The sequence below is a fragment of the Aquila chrysaetos genome, chromosome 2 (assembly GCF_900496995.4).
Source record: "Aquila chrysaetos chrysaetos chromosome 2, bAquChr1.4, whole genome shotgun sequence".
Lineage (NCBI taxonomy): Eukaryota > Metazoa > Chordata > Aves > Accipitriformes > Accipitridae > Aquila > Aquila chrysaetos.
The window spans coordinates 19,694,828-19,716,762 of NC_044005.1; the positions used below are offsets into that span (position 1 = coordinate 19,694,828).

Below are 21,935 nucleotides of genomic sequence, written 5' to 3' on the forward strand. Positions count from 1 at the left end.
ACATGTATTTACATAGGGTGACTTAAAAATGGTATTTAAAAGATGGGTTTCATGTAGACTCTCCTGTAACATTTATCTTAAGAAAAGCCTGAAGAGAATAAATTGAACACTTTGTTGTTCACAGAAGTTGAACTGTAGGTGTGACTTGGAAAAGAAAGGTTTCTGTGAAATGACTTAACTTCTTGGTTAAATTGTGTTTGTACAAGGCTGTTGTTAGGTTTTCTATTTGAGATTGAATTGAAACATTGACGTAACTATGGTTGTTGCAGATACTATGTTAGTAAGGTGAGTAGAAACTGTAAATTCTGGACAAATGTCATTATAGGAAATGAGTGGGAGGTTATACCTTTTTGGTTTAGAAACACTTCATTATGATTAAGACCTTCTGTCACACTTTGCAGTGTGCAATGTGATTATGATTCCAGATGTTAATCAATAAGTAATTTAAGTAGTGGAATTCTAGATCTTGCAAAGACACTCCCTGTTTTGTGCTTGGCCTTTTTTGTATAAACAAGCTTCAGAACAAAACTAAACAAATGAAAGTCAATAGCCAGGATCCATTTTGGTGATATATTACTTTTCCAGACCTCATGCTTTTATATTTCAAAATAAACACTCTTTGCTGCTTGTGGTATTTTGAGGGAATTTCTTCTTGATTCTAAAATGTCACGCTATAACAGCAGGTCTAGAAATTGTCTTGGAAGAGCAAGGATATTTGTGTGCATGGAAGATACGGTAGAATTTTAAACCAGAAATTACTGATACTCTATCTGAGCATTTGAAGGAAGCTACAGCTGAGTGAATTGTAACACTGAAAGTCAGGATATGTTTGTGTTTGGCTGAGGGTACTGAACACAGACCAAAGAAAGAAAAATACAGATAAGGCTGGGAAGAGAGAGCAGAGCTTATGACAAAACCAACAGGGAGCCACCAAATAATTGGTTACATAGGAGCTGTGAGGCTTCAAGCAGGCTTTAAGATCCACTCTTTACCTTCAGTTTCTCACAAACCACTATGTATCTTTACCAGTGGTAGTTGAAATTACTACACATTTTAGAATTGTAATGTGACTATAAAGATCTGAATCTGGGGTCCCCTGGGTTAGAACAAGGAACAAATAGTTCAGATAAGTTAGTTCTAATAAGAAAAGGGTTGAATAAAATTTGGAGGAAGGTCAGCAAAAGGTTTTTAGTACACAGGGTCTTTAAATGATTTTTAGTATTCTGCAAAATGAAAACTTACTGTTTTAACAGAAGGAGCCAGAAATGAGTCAGATGACAGCTAATTGTGGCAATACTAAAGAAGCATTTAGGGGTTTATGGGTTAGAGCTATCGGCATGATTGCAATGTACCTGAAAGATGCCTGATTGGGCAGTGTCAAAACGCTACTGTTATTTAAAAAAAAAAAAAAGAAAGGAAGAAAAAAGTTAATAGCAAAGATGTAAAAGTATGATAAAGGATACAGTGGCTGGCTGATTAGATATGCAAGGCTGCACTAGAGGTCATCCCTCCTCCTTTTGGAAACTGTATAGCCTTGTGCTTGATACCTCTCTTAGTAGCCACTGCAAGGAGGGTTTTTAAAGAAACAAAACCAAACAAAAAAGACCAATTATCGATACTATTGTGCTGTTTTGCAACATCCTTAAGTTCTCTACATTTTAAATAAGACTGAAGCATGAAGGATTTCAAAGGCTTGGATTTCCAAACAGCCCTGCAGAAGATTACACCAAGTTTCTTTGTGTGCTGCTTAACATTGATCTTCAAACTTAAACCCTGAGAATCCACTTAGTTGGGATGTTGTTTAGAGGCAGCTTAAATTTAGTTGATTATGTTGAATAATCTGTAGTCTGAGTTTCTAAAACAGTTAAGTTACTTGGTCCACGTTGAATTTTAGATAGTTAATATTAATGATTAATTTAGAATACGTTTTTATATCAGCTGTTTTAATTTAGTGAAAGATAGGAGGTAACTATTTTCTAGTAGTTTGATTGAAGTAAGGACGCTTGAAGACTGTTACTTTGTATACATGTGTGTTTTCTTCAGAGAACTAATTGCTGCAATATGTGAAGGGATGCCTTTTTCCTAAACAGGAAATATAAGCAATTTGAATAATAACACTTTGAAAAAAAATTTCTAGAAAGATTTTTTTTTTTTAATTTGTTTTTGTTTTGGTTTGGTTTTTTTCTGCCACTCACAATAAAGTTCAAGATAGGACTTAATTACCACAGGAAGCACTCAGTATCCACTCTGTTTTAACTTTAATATAGGTGGCACTGCAACTCATAAGAATTTTATCACAGTATAGTTCTTTTTTAGATAGAAATTGATGTATAAAAAGTTTTAATAATACATTACCATATGTGCTTTATGGTTAAGTACTAGAGGCTTAAAATCTAACAGCACACTTTCTATATGAAATTACTTGTGGCCTGGCTGGCAGCCAGAGTCCTTGCTTTAAAGAATAGAAAATATAGGTCCTTTTTAATACCAGATTGAATACTTGCTTTTCAGAAGGAAGGGGTTAGATGATATCCATTGTGTCAGTGAATCGCACCTTTTTCTTTACAAATTCTTCTGGAGAGATGAGGAGGCTCTTTCACTATTAGTTCCTGGAAGGCAAACAAGTGACAGGCTGCAGTGACATGCATTTACAGAAGTGGGTGTCAGACAAGAAGAGGATTACTGGTGACTAGTGCTTATTTATGGTACCTTTGCTAATATTTTTCTTTGAATACTTTCCACATGCTTCTTGCTTAGACTTCCCTTTAATATTTCTTCAGAAGTTAAGCCTTAAAGATGAGACACACAAAAACTTTAGTGAATGTTCAACTCTGCAGGCTGGAGTTTGAGTTGTTTCATCAGCCAGTAAAGGAAAGCAAAGTCCATGGCCAGATACTGTTTCAGATCTTCAGGGCAATTCCTTGTTCATAATGACATATGAAATGCTAATTATGTCCTGTGCTGCTTTTCCCTTGTTTCTGTCAGTTAAGGGAAACATGATGCACACTTCCAGACAAACTTTATCCTCCCACTGATCTGCGTGCTAGGAATTTCTTCAGCTTTTCTGGTTTGCTGATTTATCTTGTCACACTTAAGAATGTATGTTTTATGTGGCAAACTGCTTCTTGTTAAAATTCTTAGAAAACCTGTGATATTGAGAGTGAAAGTTTCATTTATTTCTTAACTGCTAGTGATGAAGATGAGCTTGTGGGGTGCTGTTCAACCTGTACAGGATTCAGTACTTTCTTTTGGGGTACCTGCCATTGTTGACCGTTACAGATATGTTGATGGGCTTAAAAGACTTCTCATCTGATTCAATATGGAATATTTCACTTCCATTATTTATTAATCAGGCCTAGTCAGTCTGAGATTTTGTAATTTGTAATTATAAAACAACTAGAGATACGTTGAAACTTAGATGACAAGGAGTGTAGCTTAAAATATTCATTGTCTTGATTAAAAAAAAAAAAACCAGACTAAATAAGCTGTCAGTAATTGGCTATCCAAAGTACAGTTGCCATTAGATATTCTCTAGTCATAGAAGCTTTTTTAAATCCAGTACTTTGAAAAGGGTAGTATTTGCCAATGAGATTCTAATCTCACTTGTAAATGCTTCATTTTACAAGAATTACCCTTTACATAGTATGCTTTGGGAGTGTCCTTTATGCAAGGGACTTTTTTGCCACAAGGCATTTAATTCAGCCTTTTTGATTAGCTAAGGTTTACATTCAGCGCAGTTTAATTCTGTATTTGTGATGGTGTGTGTTGTAATCATCTTGTATATTTTAGTTCTCTTTTTTTGTATGGTTATTGGTCTTAAAATAGTCCTCTAATTGCACTCTATGCAAAGACATAGCAATTACTAACATCAAAGTGCATGCAGCAACCTGAAGATTACAGTGTACAATACCATCACAAACCTTTTTTTGGATCGTACATTGCCAGAAAAGAGGTGTCGAGTTTAATAGAGTATTCATAGTAGCAACCCAAAAATGTGTCAGGTATAGTTACTAATGTTCATTGTGGTTTTTATGTAGTCTTTCAGAGCAGTATAAAAGCTTTCATAACAAGGAAAATTAACCTGACATTTCAAAAAACTTCTCAAAAACAGTACAAGTAAATTAAATCTTGAGGAGTTTGGGGTAAAACCTCTTATGAAAAGAGTTACAATTAAATGTTTTATGCAACGTGTATGGCCTTCATTCTTTCTATGGTGGTAATTTTTTTCATTACTTCTACAGGTTCAGTCCATGCCACATCAATAGCAGCTTCCAGAGTGGAGCAAGCACTGTCTGAGGTTGCTTCATCTCTGCAAAGCAGTGCCCCTAAACAAGGTCCCTTGCATCCTTGGATGACTCTGGCTCAAATATGGCTTCATGCAGGTACTGTGAAAGTAAAATTCTTCCTTGTTCTTTCTTCTCCCCTTTCTTGCTAGCCTAAGGACTTGCAAAAATCTGTTGGCTTCATTCAGAATCTGTTACCATTTATCAGATCAAACTTTTTCCAGGTGCGTGCGTGGCACTGAAGCAAGTCAAGAAATAAAAAACACATTACAGTTGCTTGTGTGTAAGATCATTTATGTAAGATAAGGCAGTAGTTTTATAATGCAGCTGTTATCAGTGGAGTCGTATTTTCTGTAGAGCAAAGGCAACACTCTCTCCCTTATCTGTGAAGAATTTAGTTTCTGAAGTACATATTTGGAAATTTAGATGCCCTAATTCCATTGGTTGGAAAAAGATGTTTGTAAGATTATTGAATAGAGTTCCTGCAACTAGAAAAACTTTATCATTGAAAATAAATAACTCTGCATATGTGGAAAAAAAGAGGAGTAGTACTACTGAGCAACCTGTCCCTTGCAGCTGTGATAATGAGCTCTTATTCAGTTCTCTTCCTTCTAGCTTCGTTAATGTAAAAGGCCCAGGATTGTTTTTCTAAAGGTGGAGTTCTCTTGAGTAGACTTAGTATTGTTATGCTGCTTCAAGCCTCAAGCTAAATGCAATATCATAAGTGGCTGTTATATAAAATTTTAACCAGAAAATGCTGATCCAGTGTATTTTTACAGTTTAAAATGTATACCGTCCAATTGTTTTTTATTGATACTTGCATCAGGAAGGTGTAATTTAGAAATCAGTCAGCAATTGTTCCACTTTGGTCTGCTCTCAGACTTGAGCATTTTTCAGTGACATAATTTTTTTTTCTTCATGTTTACGTTCAACTAACCAGTGCTGTATTTCTTAGCGTTTTAGTTTACCTATTTTGCATTAACAGTTTTATTGTGTGAAAGTCATTACAGGGCAATGGCTGCCAGTTATTAATTCATGTTTTAGAGAAAAAGCCAAAAAGATTGGAAAGAAGAGCAATGACAGTGATTAATAATAGTGATCTCATTTGAGGGTGGAAGGGCTCCTGGAAAGCAACACAGATTAGACAAATCACCTGCCCTGCATTGTGGCATCACTGGTTTTAAATATTTATAAACCATCACAGATGGCCATCTACAGTAACTCTTAGCATCTACAATGCTGATAATTTCTCAGCCTTCTGTGACAGCTTGTTCCACTGCTTATTTTCTGTTAATTTTTGTTGGTCATGTCCTATTGCTGCTAATCCAGTCCATGCAAGTGACTGCTACTGTTTTGCCTACAAAGGAGGGGTCTGGACACTCTTTGCTGATTCCTTTTTAGTTCACAACTTAGTCAGATTTGCATACATGTTGGTAGTCTGCTGCTGCAATCTGCTGCACAGTCCACTTTTCACTCTTAAAAATACCTATCTCGGCAAGTGTGGCCTGTAGGCCATATTCTTGATTCCCAGCAGGAGGAAGCATGGGTGGGAAGTAGGAGAGAGTTGGGCTGGAGAATGAACTCAAGTGTTAAAGATCCAGTATGTAAAGTATGAAGAGTGCTCTGACTCTTTGTGTACAGGGAGCAATGAAAGAAAAAAAACCAGGAGATGAAAGATGGCTTCTGTCTGCCTTCAGAGAAGGTACTGCAACCTGAAGTCTCCTTCCTCTCCACTTTGGAATGATCCTGTTCCTGATACTTCTGCTGGTGATTTGTGCTGCATTTCAGAGTGTTTACGTATCCTGCTATTCAGCTACTTGTCCTGCTAGAGTAAATGCCCTGAGCCTTGAGAAAGGCTCTTCACTGTAGGAACATTCAGAAAAAAGTTTTCTCTCGGAAGCACAATACAAAGCAGATATTCTGGAAGGTATCTTCATCAGTGTATATGGGTTACTTACATAGAAAACAGTGATAAAATTACTTAACGCCTTACTTACAGCACACGTTCTTTAAATAACAGTGAAGATTTACCATTGGGAAATTGCTTCCTTTTTGAGACTCATGCCACATTTAACTGTTTGACTCCCTGTATGCTTGTGCAGTATTTTATTTCTTAGTGTCGGGGGGGAATCTTTAACAAGCTTTAAATCTTAAAATACAAAAATTGAGAATTATTCTTCCTGTTAGATTATAGAGACATGGAAGAGTTATGTAAATAAGTTCTAATACATGCAAAACGTAGTGGAATATATTTACCCAAACTAATATATATGATGTGAAAAAAAAGAGAAAATGCTTGTTCTTATGGATATACAGTGTCATTCCAGCTGTCATTAGTGTAAATGAGCATGGCATCCAGTCCGAAGAAGTTGGTAACACAGTAACCGGATTTTAATTTTTCATCTTGTGTTTATTAATGGACTGTTTTGACCTTTCCTTTCTGGGCATACAGTGTAAAGGTGGAAAATTAGGCTAATTTTAAACCTGAAACAAAATGACTTTTGCAATTAGTACATTCTCCAGTAACTCACTATTAAAAACCAGACCTGTCCCTAAATGATCAATGGCTGTGGTGATCCTTTGAGAAATGCATTAAGACTGAACTCAATATTGCTGTGCAGCTTGATTGGAAAATAGATTGATTTCTCAATAAAATGCAAGTGTAAGCATTGGAAGGGTTTGAACCAGAAAGCATTATTGGCATTCTCTAGGTGGAGACATTAAGAAGAGCACATCAGACTTGGCACCTGGTTTCTCTGCAAACTGCAGCTCCGGAGATTTTCCTACAAAGTCTGCTGGCACTTGTCAGTTTTTCACAACTGATTTATTTGAATTTGCCATGTTGTTTTTTAACATTTTTATTCAGTTTGAAGTCATTATCTCAGAATTAATAGCTCTCCTTCAGTTTCAGAAATTTCTTGAATGAACTTCCATGCTTAACACCTCGCCACAAGTTCCACTTTCTATTCATTCTTTCATAGTTTTTCAAAAAGCCTGCTGTTTATTCTGTTGGGGTGGCATAACTTCTGTTAGAGAAAGGGAGAAGCTATTCTTAAAATAACTATAATAACTTTAAACATAAAGGAATTATTTTGTTTAAATTTAATACTTCTAGGAAGGTCTGTTAATAACTGTCAAGTTTCTCTGCTGCAGTTAGTAAGCGGGACAGCAACATTTAGTATCTTATGGTAACATAAGGCTAATTTATAAGCAGTATTGTGGTCTCTTGGCTAGTGTTAAAAGCCATTACTACCATACTTGTTTCCCTGCAAGGAATACAGAATTGCAGCTGCAGTCTGTTAAATTAGGTAATCTCTGCTTATTTTTCAGTCTAGAATTATTGTGGTAGCAGATAATCACCTACTTAAGTAATTTTTAGTTTCTGCATATTATTTGCTAATAATTATAGATTTTACTTAGTACCTTTTACAGTCTGCGTAAATTATATTTTTTCCTAACTGTCTTTTCACCAAGCAACTTGGGTGTGTGTATTTAAAACTATGTTTCAAGTCTGATGCTGGAGAAGAGACCATAAAACCAGGAGAACTCAAATAGTTAGCATTTAAATAATGTAGTGTATTTTATACTCACTAAAATCTTGTTCCTTGTGTAGTAATATTCACCATGTAGCTTTTAGAAGAGCATTCAAGAATGAAGTACCCAAAGCTTTTCCAAAATATTTTAGAGTTGTTTAAAAAAACCCCTATCAATACAATTCACATTTTATGCTCTATGTCCAGTTCTCAAATTATGGCTACAACTTGCTCTTTGGATTCTACCAACAGTTAGTAAAATCCTAGAAAAATTTAATTTCTCCCAAATTTAGATTTTGATTTCAAAATTTTATCCCCTCATTATCTTCCAGGTTTGCTATTCTTTAGTTATGCAGTACCATCTCTGACTAGGTGAGGTGGTTCTTTTAGGGTTAGGGGAAAAAGTGTTGCTGGATCTGCAATTTCATGTGGTAGTTCTTTACGTGGATAAGACATTTTTCCATCAAAAAGCATTTCATGAGTTTCTAAAAATATACTGCATTAATCCATACATCCACACAGACATACTATTTATGTTAGGTAGAATGTGTTCTGTGAAATCACTGGGTCAACTGAGGAGCAAAATAGTGGTCTTCTGGTAAAAAAAAAAAGTCTTTTCTCCCATCAATAGGATCAGGTCTTAGAGGAAGAAAATCATTTATTCCAGCAACCCTACAAAAATCAGTTAAAAAAATAGAAAATTAGTAAGACCTTTAAAAAACTGTGCTTACTCACCGACTCCTACTGAAAGTCCAGTTTTTGTTAGTGATTGTTATAAATTGATCTTGATGAAAATAATTATGACTATTCATAGCAGATATCATCTGTAAGTTAAGGTTTATGCACTGCTGTAGTGAAGTTGACTAGTTAGGGATACTATTAAGTCTGTTTAATGCAATTGTCTCAAACTGTCAAACATCAGTTCCATTCAGAGTTTAGGCATAATCCCAAATCTACTACTGTAGTGTGAGATCCTGATCTGCCAGCCTTTAAACCAAGATGGGTGGCCTGTACTGTACAGTGAGAAGCCTGTCTTGAACAGCGATAGATCACTTTCCTGTTTTGATGGAGCGTTTTGATTTAAGCCTTAATCTATAAGACTCTTGTACCATGTGATATGATAGAATGCAGTTATACAATTACTTTGAGTCTCAATTTTTCTAGGGTCTATACCAACGTAAAAGAAATAGAAAACCCAACCCACAACCTTTGATATCTTTTTCTTGCATTTAGTATCTGTTTATTCCTCTCTTCTCCCACTCTTTCAGCAAGAGATTAAGATAATCCAGCAGGGTAGTGAAATAGCAATGTTGAAGAGTGTCATAAGAGCTACAGAAGGCAAATACTTCCTCTGTTGTTAGTTGTTAATCACTTACCGAATGAACCTTTTTTTCCCCTATAGTCAATCTGATTTAGACAAGTGTGTGTCAGGCTACTCAACTGCTGTAAGCAGGAGTGATTCATCTTAAATTAAATATAGCTTTTTTTTTTTTTTTTTGAAGCTACAGAGTTAAATGTTTTCAGCTTCTGCAGGATATCTTAGATAAAATGCTTGGAAATATGAATAAATTTTGTCAAATCAGAATGCTGATTAAGCATTTCACATGTTCTGCTAACTTAACTAAGAAACTTTTCACATCAAATAACATTATATTTCTTTTAAAATTATCTGAAGTAGGAAACTTAGAACCAGGCTTGTCGTTTAGTGATTGGTAGTGGAGAAATTGCTAGTGCTTGCTTACCAGCTGACAGGTAAAATTCAGAAAACCCTGTAATTAGTTGTGTTCTCTTACCTACTGTAAGGATCTCTGTGTGCTGTTTTGTGTTGGGTTTTCTGTTCTTAAATAGTGCTGGAATACTGCATGCTCACGTCTTAAAACTAAAATGAAAAAAACCTAGACTTCAGTTAAAAATAACGAACTATAAAGAGTTTTCTGGTGTTTGAAACAGCCATTTAGAGGTTCAAACTCCTATTGCATTTAGAAAAGCAGCTTTCCTAAAAGAAGAATTAATTTAAAATAATTTATGTAATAATTTCTCTTAAGCTGCAAAATTTTCAGGAAAATAGCCTTTGCTTGGAATGGAACTATTTACAATACAGCACATGTAACAACATCTAGTCATGGTATGATGAAGCACAAATCATTCATTGGTCCTCACATTCCTTCCACAGCTGAAGTCTACATAGGAATTGGGAAGCCTGCTGAGGCCACAGCATGTACCCAGGAAGCAGCTAATCTCTTTCCCATGTCACACTATGTTCTCTACATGAGAGGTCAGGTGGCTGAACTTCGTGGAAATATCGATGAAGCCAAACGCTGGTATGAAGAGGCCTTATCTATTAGTCCTACCCATGTGAAAAGCATGCAGAGGCTGGTAAGTCTTGAGTCCACATTCATCAGTACTTTTGTCTCAACTTATGATATTGTGTTGTGAAATCTTAATTTGGTGTGGGTAACCCATAGCTTATGTGTTTTGGATCTATATTCTTACTAGCAAAACAGCTTTGGAAACAGTCTTTTCTGGCTTTTTATTCCCTCTTCTGTGTGTGTTGGGACATAAAAAGGATCTGCAAGCAATAAGACTATTTCAGTCCTAACAGACTGCAGAAAAAGAAATCATTTCCATCTGCCTAATATTCAGTGCTGCTGGGAAATAAAGGTGGCTCATAGTAAGAGAAGAGTTGGATACTGTAGTCAAGAGGAAAGACCAGTCATTCTGCTAATTCCAAACTAAAAGTTCAATTCTACATGTTGATTGATTACCTTCATGCTATGTGATTTCTTGGATTTTTGAAAGGTAGAGAGTCAGTCTTGCCCTCAAAGGAATGTGTAGCTTTAAGTACAAAGGTGCCTTCCCCAGTATAAATGCATAAGTTTGTTTATATACGTGCATGTATATATTCTGTGCTTACTATGTTAAGAAAATTACTTTTTTTTAATCCAGTTTTCTTCCAGATAGAGCAGAGTGGAATAGCTGGAATCAGCTTCTTAACCAGTCTTTTTGTTCAGAAGTAGAAGCTGGTTTCTGCCTAGGTGCTTATGAATTATTCAGAGAAATTTCTCGTGCATCCCTGAGGGGAACATATGAGACAAAAGATCAGATAGGAAGGCAGTACAGGGAAAGTTTTTTGTTTCACCTTTTCAGCATTTCAAGATATTTGAGCCTACTGACAAATGCCAAAAGGTTCCTTTTTCTGAAGAAGCAGGCAGTCGACCTAAAGCAGTACAGCTCAGTGCAAATGAAAGCTTATGTTTTTCTGGGTATCTTTTTGCCCCTCCTCTGAATCCACCTTTGAATAAGTAGTCTGTAAACACACAATGCTCTTCAGAATGACTGAGAAATTAGCTGCCTTAGGAGGCGTGTGAGATGAAAAATACTGTGCTTCCAATCTGGGTTCCTTTTTTATGAGCTTTTCAGTTTGAATGCAAGCTGGAGGATATCTATTCGTTTCACTCGATTGGCCAGTCCTTTTTAAGCATTCTTAAAATTGTGAAAGCTTTCTCTATTACTCTAGACCTTTTCTGTACTAACATGTTGTTTTGAATAGATGCTGAGAGATCTATGCTGCTTAAATACAAATATTAAAGATGTATGCTGTAAAAATACTTGTCTGTGTGATTGCATGTGGGGAAAAGGTACAGGAATCTGTATCCTTCTTGATCTTTTGACTATTGCAAAAAGTATTTTGAGGAAGTTTGCAGTGTTTACTCTTCCCTGTGTGTATAGATGAGTATCTGTACATCTCAACACTTTATTTTTGTATATTTACCTATTTATTATGAAGAGATATCTCAGTGGCAGGGGAGCTATAGCAACAGCACTGTGGAGGTACCAGCCACAATATTACCTTGTAATATTTGTATTCACAATTCTAAGCTGACAATCAGTTTATGAACCAAAGTTCGTGAAAAAATACCTTATTTTCTGTGATTAATTTGATATTTTAAAACTATTTGATACGGGTTTCTAGCAATGCTTAGAAAGCAATTATAAAATGCTGTTTCAACCTAACAGTTACCTTTAGAGCTTAGATTTATTTAATAAGCTTCAGTGAATTTCTTTTTTTGGGCAAATACCAAGTATAGATCACAATAACTTTATGTATAAAATGCAACAAAAAGGAAATAAGATTTAAGGATGGCACAAGTTCTAGTGTGTAGCATACATATCCAGCTCTGCCTCTCCAAGTAAAATTACTTGAAATAGTTGAACCTGAAATCAGTTTTGAAGGTTTTTTTCTTTTAATTAAAATTTTAGAATGAGTGACATCTGACACTTGGTAAAATTTCCTGATGCTAGTGGTTTAGAAATCTGGATCTTTGATTTGAGGTATTATTTGTAGTTGTTCAGAGAAGAACAAAAACTAAATAAAATGTTTGTTTATGTTTGTATGAACAAGAATGGCTTATTGGGAATAGGCAAGATTTCTCCTTTTATAGTCCATCCTTTTAATGATTATACATCACTCTGGTAGGAAGGATGAAAAATTAGACTTTGAAGCTTTACTATTTTTCAGTACAACTTTTTGGCCATAACTCTCTTTAAGCACTTATTCCTGAATATGAGCTACTGTTTCTACACAGAAACAACCTGATTAACCTAAATTACTGAAGAAATGTGTGAAGAAAGACTAGAAAGTTTAGTCTTGTGGCTTGAGAACTGATGTGCTTCCTCTTGTGAGTTGCAGCATGTCCTGTTCTTGGGAGTTTCTGCATAAAAATTCTTGGAGTTGTCTCAAGTGCAGACTCCATATTCTGTTAACGTGACCATCAAGACATGCTCTTTGCAGAAGTCTAATGTATTATCCAAATGCAGTTACCTTTTATTGGCTGGTATGATCTGTTAAAAGACTGTATTTGTCTAAAATTACAATTTTCTAAAGAAACAAGTTATTCATTATGCTGCTGTCTCTAAGGTCTTCACTGATTTACTCCTGTTTTAAAGATTTTCTAAAATGAAAAACAGGAGGACTTGGCAATGGTGTGAAAATTGGAGCAGTTAAGAGTGATGGAAGAGATCTGTTTACCAACAGAATAATGATAAATGAGAGGGTTTGGAAGCTGTATTTGCTTTAGTAATGAAATGCCTAAGACAACGTGACACCAAAGGGTGGGGGCTTGATCCACGAATAAAGGACAATTTGTTTAGCCGTGTTCTGTATTCTACTTAATTAAACTTCTTGGGAAATGGAGCTGATTGGGTTACACTGCTACATTACCCAAGATGTGAGCTACTCTGCCAGACACCCGGCTGCAGGGGGCAGTGTGTTTGTGCTCATGCTCACTGCTATTTCAGTCCCTTCGGAAAGGTTGCGGGGGTTATTAATTAAATCAGCTGAACAACAAAACTAGTTCTTTCAAAGAGAAATACTGTTAAAATTCTCTTTACTTGTTTGTGCAATTAAATTATTCCTCATACGGTTAATGTTTAAATCCATACATTCGTTCACTGTATTCTGTTAAGCAATTCTCATTTTAAGATCTGTCTTGTTCTCAGGTGCTATTTTTTACTGTTTGTTGCTAACTGAAATATTCTCCGAGCCAGGGGTTATACCAGCTTGCTATTTGGCTAGCTCTGACTGCTCGAAAGATGTCAAGAGTGAGGCAGTAACATGTCAGTATCAATTAAGTGTACTTCACAGAGTGCAGCAGCAATGCTTTTGAACGAATATAGTGTCCTTTCCTGTTTTTAAGGGTTGTATAGTGCACTCGGGGAAAACAACACAAAGTTGTGTTCTAAAGGTTTGAAATACTTCAGTTTGTGTTCTGTATTTCAAATCACTTTTTATCACACCCAATTAAATTTAAAATTTTCTTTAATTACTAAATTGAAAAATGATGATTTGCACTTCAATTGAATGTCGCATATACTTGGTTGTCACCTGCCTGATTTTGGCCAGAATGGATTTATTTGAACAGCTTTCTCCATTCTCCCTACCCTTTATCATCACCTCCAGATTTCTGCATTACTGCTGCCTTCCTGCTTTTGTCATTGTTTTCCTACCCTGTGAAAAAAGAATAAACAGTCTTTTATCTCTTGCAGTCAGAGTGCTGTTGTGGAAAGTAGCCCTTACTGCTGACGTCTGAAAAGTCCTGAAATGGGCCATCATTCAGTAACGCCTGAAATGGCAATGAATATTTCGACCCATTGTCCAGGAAACAGTCTGTGTATTCTCTCTCAGGCTGAAAATTTCCTAGCTAAATGTAGCTTTGACATTAAATAGTTTTTCCAGCATCTGTATATCGTTATAATTGTAGAAGACTCTAGTATTTTTTGAATATTAAGTAATTCCTCATAGTACTTGCCAGTTAATCCTGTTAGTAGCTTAGCTTCTAAGAGTAGAAAACTAAAACGGAAAGGGAGAAATTACTTATCCAAAATTACTCATGTAGAAATTAGTTCTCAAAAAACATTATCTTAAAGAATTACGTTCCCCACTCCACCCTGTTAGATATCTGTTAAAGTTTCCTATAATTACGCAGAACTAAGTCAGATCTCTTAAGGCTTAGATTAACTATGTGCACTTTACCTCTCAGTTATAAATATATTGTTATTTATTTCTAACTACATTGACTTCTTACATTTTTTTTCAACCCAACTTTGCCAGAAAGAAGCCTGGCAGTATGTATGGGTTGTGTATGCTTATGAGCCTGTCAAGGATGTTGAGCTGACCTAAAGGGGGTCAAGGGAGTTAGAGAAGGACTAACACAGTCACCTAAACTAACTTTTTCCCTTCAGTGAGGCAGTATTCCCTATTATGCATTCTTCCTTTCATAACAAGGACCTTATCTGGGGAACATCCACTAACTCATTTGATTTTCATTGTCAGGCCGCTACACTGTAAAAATTGTTGGTTTAGGCCACATAGGCTTGTCCTAAGCACGTTATGCTGGTTCTTGTGGGTGGTTTGTGTTGTAACTGATTACTGCAGAGCTAAATGCTAATGCCAACATTTGACTTGCTCTCGAAGTGCATCCTTATGCACATGGTGGTCGAAGAAGAATGGAGAAATAACGGTAATCGGTTTTGTTAGATTTGTTAGTAAAATATTGTGGGTTTGCCCTTCAGAAACTTCAAGGTTTTTTCATAGAAAGTAGAGAAAGCAAAGCATATGTTCAGTCAAAAACTCACTGCTCCTTACAGAAGGCATTTTACCGTGATTTGACCACTGTCACATCTAAATATTTCAAGTAGTTGCATTCTGCACTCTGAGCAAACAATGGCAGTTCTACTTGCATTTTAACCTGAAACATGCCCATTGAGTTCAAGTGACTCAAGGACCATTTCAATACACTTTAAATTCTTCACCTGCCATGTGGCACTCACAGGCTATATTCTTTTCTGCCTTGAAAATATTATTTCCCTTTTTAGCCTTACAACAGAAAACCATCCGTGCTTAGTGCAATAAAAAGTACATAGCACCAACTTGCATAGTCATTAGCTTTTGAAATATAACAAAGTGTGAATCAAGGTGAATAAGTTTGGGTTTTCCCTTTTTTTTTTTTTCAAAGTTATTTCCTTTTTTTTTTAGTGTTATTGAGCTCAAGTACAGCAGTTAATCATTTCATACTGATTCATATCTTAAAGATTACCATTGGAGGAAGATCAGTAGAATTTCTTAACTCCCGGATGCTTCATCTGAGTTTCACAGTACTCTTTTAAAGCACATTTATTTTTGTTCGATATTTGACAACAGTAATTGCTACAAATTTGAGTTTAAAAAAACAGCCATTACAAGAGGAATACTGCAACTGGGCTTAAATTAGTTGTTTGGTTTAGACAATCTGTGAATATCTGAAGATGAAAAGATAATCTGATTTTGTGCAGCATGCACTGTCATTGCACTGGACAGAACTGGGTAAAATGAAGAATCTAAGCCATTGGGGTGTAATATTGGGAATCTAGCTATGCTTAAGGCAGCTTTCTGTAACTTTTTCCTAAGTGATTTTTAGATCTATTATTTCAATTAACTAATTTTTTTAATTAACTTTCCTGAGATTTCTATTTGAAAGAGAGTTTGTCTCTGAATTGAAAAGTGTGGGGTTTGTTCATTTTGGTTTTTTTTTTCTTTTCCTTTTTTTTTTTTGTAGGGATTTTTGCCTGGTATGCTCAGCTTTAACTTTCTGTTTTCGTCTGTTTTCATGTTATCTATGTGATAGATTTTTCTACAGTTTATCAATTTAGGCTCAGCTGGCCAGAAACCATTTTACCACTTCTATTTGTTCCCATTTTAAAAAATGGAAAATTAATTAGTGGTAGATGCTGGCAGAAGGAAGGGATGCTTTGGCTAGAGTTAGTCCTCTTTATTTGGCAGGTCACGGATCATTCCAGTGTTTTTATTGTATTGTGTGGAACTGATAAAATTCTACCCATCAGATAATTCATCACAATTTGCTGTTGCAGCAGGTCAGTCTACAGTGTGCAGTATTACTCCAAAGTTTCTTCTCTTTGCTTGGAAGATTTTAAGAATCTTTGTTTTCCATTTTCAGAATACAGGTAGAGTTCATCTCAAGCTTCGATTCATGTTTTATAGCATAAAGTCTTTGAACTGGATTCTATTATCAAAACTGAGCTATTATCAATTTGTTTCACATACAGCAAGTACAGATTAAATATCACAATTTGGTAGGTAGCAAGTATCATTTCAAGTTCCAGGAATAAAATCCAAAGATCAGAATGGCCCTGTCCAGATCAGGGCTTTGGTTTTCCTAGACATCATAACAAAGCATCTGAGGAGGGATTCCCTGCCCTACACTGTCCGTTTCAAGTAATTAGTTGACAGGCAAAGAGCTGCGGAACAACGGTACAATTACATACCGCTTGCATAATGGTAATAGTATTTCAGATACACATATAAGATACATCAGCTTGCCCAGAGAATTTGTGGAGTCTCACATCCTTGGAGATATTAAAACAACTGACAGGATACAGCCCTTGGCAACCCACCCTAGGTGACTCTACACTAAACTTCAAGTTTGGATGTAGACAATCCCCAGAGGTCCCTTCCTACCTCAGCCATCCTGCGATTCTAGGAATGCAAGCAAGACAAGCTTTGTAGATAGAGGTAACGAGGTAACGATTCTGTTAGACAACACGATGGGAACACTTGTTTGTGGACAAAATCTTGTTACAGTCTTCCTATTATGCAAGAATTTCCTTATTTTTACCAGTGATAAAAATCTAGAAAGCACAGATTTTGTTCTTTCTTCCCTCATTTCCATGGTACATTACCCATAGCAACGATGGAAGGGAGGTGCAAAAGCTTAGTGTCTTTCTCAACTGTATTCACTCATCTTGGATACATGCATGTATAATATATATGTATACATATATTCTCTGCTGCAAACTGGCCTTAATATTTTGGATACATCTTATTGTCTTTGCACTGTAAACGTCAGGTGCTGCCAAATCATGTGTCATGCAACCTAGATATTATCAACTGGTTATTGTCTTGCAGGCATTGCAGTATCCCGCAGTTCCATAAAATGGCCCATTCTGTGATAGCTAGTTAATAATGATGCATTTTTGATTGTTGCCAGTCTGATATTTTTATATGCTTGATTTTGCTGGGGTTTTTAATACTTGAGCTTTTTAATGATTTTTTTTTTTTTTAAAAGCATGCAGATACAATGCCACTGCAAGAATGGCCACTTGATTCCAAAATATTTCCAGTCATGCTCCTTATGCAGCCTGCTTGTGCAATGTGGTTGGGGAACGTCCATCCAAAAGTGTCAGTGACAAAGCAATGCAACTGAAAAGCCTCAGTTGGGATCTTCACAAATCAAGCTTTTGGGTTTCTGTCTCTCTCTTGATGGTTTTCTCATGGGAGGTTCCAGTATACCTTAATGATCTGCATTGAGTCTTCTATAGACAAAGATGTGTCTAATACTATTTAGAGAACACAAAATATTTATGACTCTCTACAGTTTTTTACGTGGAAAGTATCTCCTTGTTTCATAGTACTAAATAGAGATGATGAACAGACCAGCAAGCTAGTAAAAGCATCTGATCACAGCATAATGAAAAATTAATTTTTCAGGCTTTTTTTGTAGGTGTTAGGGTGATTGCTATTAAAGTCTTTCCAGAGTCCTTCCATCTCCCTATGCACTTTACCCTCTAAAGGGCTGACTACATTAAGTGTTGTCACTTGGGTTTTGTTGATATCCAAAGTACTCTTTGCCTTTTCCTCCATGCCTTTTGCTGGGTAACTGGCCACCTAAAAAAGGATGGAGGGCAAAAAACGTACAGATTTTTACTAGTGGAAAAATACTAACAAGCAAGACTAATGTAACAGAATGAAAATGTTAGTAGTCTTAGTCCCAGTAATTCAGGGTATGGCCAGGAGGCCTTGTGTCAGTGCTAATAGTTGCTCTTGATATTTAAGTTGTTCTTGTTTTAAAAAAGAATAAAATGGAAACAAGAGAAGGCCCGGAAGAAGTTGAAAATGTCTGCTATTCCCTACTATCCTCTTTAGTGTCTTACATCCCTTTTCATGGATACTTGCTGGTGCTTTTTTGCATGGATCTCAAAAATACAATTTTTATTTTGCTCTGTGTAATTGCCTTTCAATATGAGAATTGCTTTGCAAAACACTTTTTAAATTAGGTCATTCTGCTGAAGTATGCACTGGGCTAATTATGATTATTTTGCTTCCCTGGGCATTTTTGTGCTCATTGAATTTGTTAAAGTATTACTTTATAGCTGGAGCTGAGAACTTACAAAGCAATCAAAGCTATGTGGCACCTGGTATGCATGACTGTCTTTCCTGTAGTCTCTAAGGGCTTTTGCTTGTAGGCAGCATCTGGCATCTAATAATTTATAATTGAATTTTATATAATTAATAAAGAAATGTTTTTAAGGATTTATTTTGGGGTAAATATAAAGAATGTGAAAAAGGCTGGAGAGACCAGCCATCCTCAATCTTAAACAAATGAAAGGGGTTTTATTTTCCCTTTCCTGAGAAAGGTTCTGTTGTAGAATTCTGTAGGTGAGAACTCATTAACTACAGGAAAATATTTGAGAAATTAAGTTGTCTACATGTGTTGTCTTTTTTTTTTTTCTTGTGCTGCATGACTTTGCATGCTGGTGAAATATAACTAAATGCCACCATCAACAGCAATCTGAATGGGACAAACCATTCTATGTGGTTTAGTTGTGGTTGTTAGTAAATACGTGTGAGAAACTTGCAGCACTCTAGCCAAGCGTCTGAGACCTAGCTCTTTAGCAGTCTCTATTATAATAACGTATTATAAAATTGCGCAGGGGTTATCAGTGCATGTATTTTGCTATAATTGTCTTGCAGTTCTAAGCTGCATTTCTGGTCCGCTGATGAAATTACCTTTTGCTTTTTGCTTTACTTCTGTCACAGGGGGCTTGACTTGCTCTGGCATAAGCCGTTTCCTGAGACAACAGACTGCTCTTGAGAGGACCAGAAGTTACCTAATCAATTATGATCCCTTTTTTTCTGACTAGGAACTATAAACAACTTGTTCCTAAAAATTGTGCTTTATGTTATCCTCATCAAGCAGAAAGTGGCCTACCTTAATGCAAAACTGGAGATCTGGAAGCAACTGTCCCTCAGGAAATTATTTTAATGCATGCTTTTGCCAGGGTTATGTCAAACAGCTGCATTCCTCAGATAAGTTGTCTACTCTGGTACAGAGATTTTTCTGCAAATCCCCAGTCTGGGACAGTCTTTTTATGTCTCTTTATCTCTCCAACTCATCTCACTTTAAATTTTATTTGAAGACCTCTTTTCCATTTACTGAAGGTTTACTTCCTTGCTAGCCAGTACTCTACTTAGCAGTCCTTCCCCTGCTCATGAGTCTACAGTTTAAAGATGAGTTGAACCTTTCACTTTGGAAGGATTCAACCAACTTAGTATGTATGAAGAGCATAATATAATTTCTCCAAGATTAGTTTTCTTTAAACATACTGTGTTTTCTGGTAGTTAACTGGTTTTAGATGGAGTTAAAGAATTGGCCTTTAAGGTTAGTGCCAGGCTATTTTTTATGTCAGGATATTTTTTTTAATCTAGATGATCAATCTAACAGAGAAAGCAATTATTTCAGTGAGCTTTAACTCATGGGAAAACCTGAAATGTGTTTTGTCCAACTCTGAAAACTGTGTTTCTTTCTAAGGCTTGATGGTTATTTTCCATTTTTCTTCATATTGGAGTATATATTTTCAACTAGTAGCAACAAATGGTATGAAGAAAGTTATGTGCAGCTACTACTCTTCAGAAAGCTGCCATGTCTTGCTTTCTCAGTAGGGGAGAGGAGACATGCTGTTTGGCCACCTTACATACTGCATCTCACTAAAAAAGGCCAGTGTTTTCTCTGAATAAAGCTGACTGCTGTCTTCTGTAACTAGAGTTAGGGAATAGGAGATGAGAATGGTCTTTCAAGTAAAACCATTGTGGCCAAAGCTGTGGACTACAAGAGCTCTTTACTGAAAGCCTTTGGGTGATCTGCTTCTGTACTATAACTTCACTGCAATCAAATTTCATCGGCACTCTTGATACCTATGTGCTAAGACAATAAATTAAACTAAGATATGGCCCGAGGCCAAACCATGAAAACTACTCGCCATAATCCATCACTATTGCATGGATGGACTAGTGGAAACTTGTTCTTAACTCATTTTTATATTCTTGTGCTGCTCTATGCCATCTCTAGTTTTATTTGTTTTCCTACATCCAGCTATATCAAAACTTTACTGAAACCCAGACAAAGTAGTTCTACAACTCCCCCCCACCAAATTAACATATCTAATGAAATACTCTACAGGCTAGCTTAGTGTCTCACTGTTGTGGTTTAACCCCAGCCAGCAACTAAGCACCACGCAGCCGCTCACTCACTGCCCCCCACTCCCGTAGCAGCATGGGGGAGAGAATCAGAAACAAGTGAAACTTGTGCGTTGAGATGAGAACAGTTTAATAGTTGAAATAAAAAATATTATAATAATAATAATTGTAATGAAAAGGAAGATAACAGAGAGTGAAATATAACCCAAGACAGACAAGTGATTCACAATGCAATTGTTCACCACCCACTGACCAATGCTCAGTTAGTCCCTGAGCAGTGATCCACCCCACCCCAGCCAACTGCCCCCCGATTTATATGCTAGATGTGACGTCCCATGGTATGGAATAGCCCCTTGGCCACTTTGGGTCAGCTGCCCTGGCTGTGTCCCCTCCCATCTTCTTGTGCCCCTCCAGCCTTCTTGCTGGCTCGGCATGAGAAGCTGAAAAATCCTTGACTTAGTCTAAACTTTACTTAGCAACAACTGAAAACATCAGTGTGATATCAATGTTCTTCTCATACTGAACCCAAAACATAGCACCGTACCAGCTACTAGGAAGACAGTTAACTCTATCCCAGCCTAAACCAGGACATTCACCAGTGATAAACACATACTGTGTTTTATTCCACTTTTCCCTATTACCATACTGCTAACCATTCCTTTCTTCAACATTTGTTCTAAGGCCTTGCATGTAATTTAAGAAAACTGAAATAATAATTTTCTTTCTGTAATACAAACAGTATATTACTTTTTGGTAGTAAAAATGCTTCCACTATTAACTTGCTAGCTAGTCTTTGATTTCTTTTATATTTCTTTTCTGTCCTTTTCTAGGATGGAGATAATCCAGTTCTCGCAACTTGATTATCTGGATCTCTCTGGTTTTGGTTTTACATTGGCTTGGAAAAGAAAATTCCTTTACTTTTGCTTTGAAAGTCTGGATGCCTTTTTAATCTGATTTTCTGCTGAGCATAAAGGATCTTTTCATGCTGTTGCTATGATGTGATGTAATATTAACATCAACACTGAAGTTACGAGCCAGCGTCTTGGTAAACTGGTGTTGATGCTGTACATTTGGCATTGTGAAACAATGGTCTGAGTTTCAATTTGTGTTGACTTAATTGGGTAGTGATTGAAAAGTCTGGTCAATACTGCAGGCTCACTGAAGCCGTAGTAAGCTGACCATGTTTAACCTGGGTACACCTATACCAGAGGCTATGTTGTACAGTTTATTTGCTTGAGTCATTTATCTATGTGTAAAAGCACAAGGATCAATGTTTTCTAAAACTAGACTTTTTTCCAGTACTCTGCCATC

At 36.3% G+C, this 21,935-nt stretch overlaps 1 protein-coding gene across 6 annotated transcripts in view; it reads left to right on the plus strand.

Moving 5' to 3' along the window:
* Nucleotides 1–21,935, plus strand: part of TTC7B (tetratricopeptide repeat domain 7B) — a 143,620-nt gene that overhangs the window by 103,831 nt on the left and 17,854 nt on the right. For all 6 annotated transcript variants that reach the window (XM_030006513.2, XM_030006453.2, XM_030006519.2 and 3 more), the window contains 2 exons: nt 4,242–4,382; nt 9,990–10,192. In XM_030006513.2, the coding sequence (XP_029862373.1) occupies nt 4,242–4,382; nt 9,990–10,192 (344 nt within the window). The remainder of the gene's footprint in view (nt 1–4,241; nt 4,383–9,989; nt 10,193–21,935) is intronic.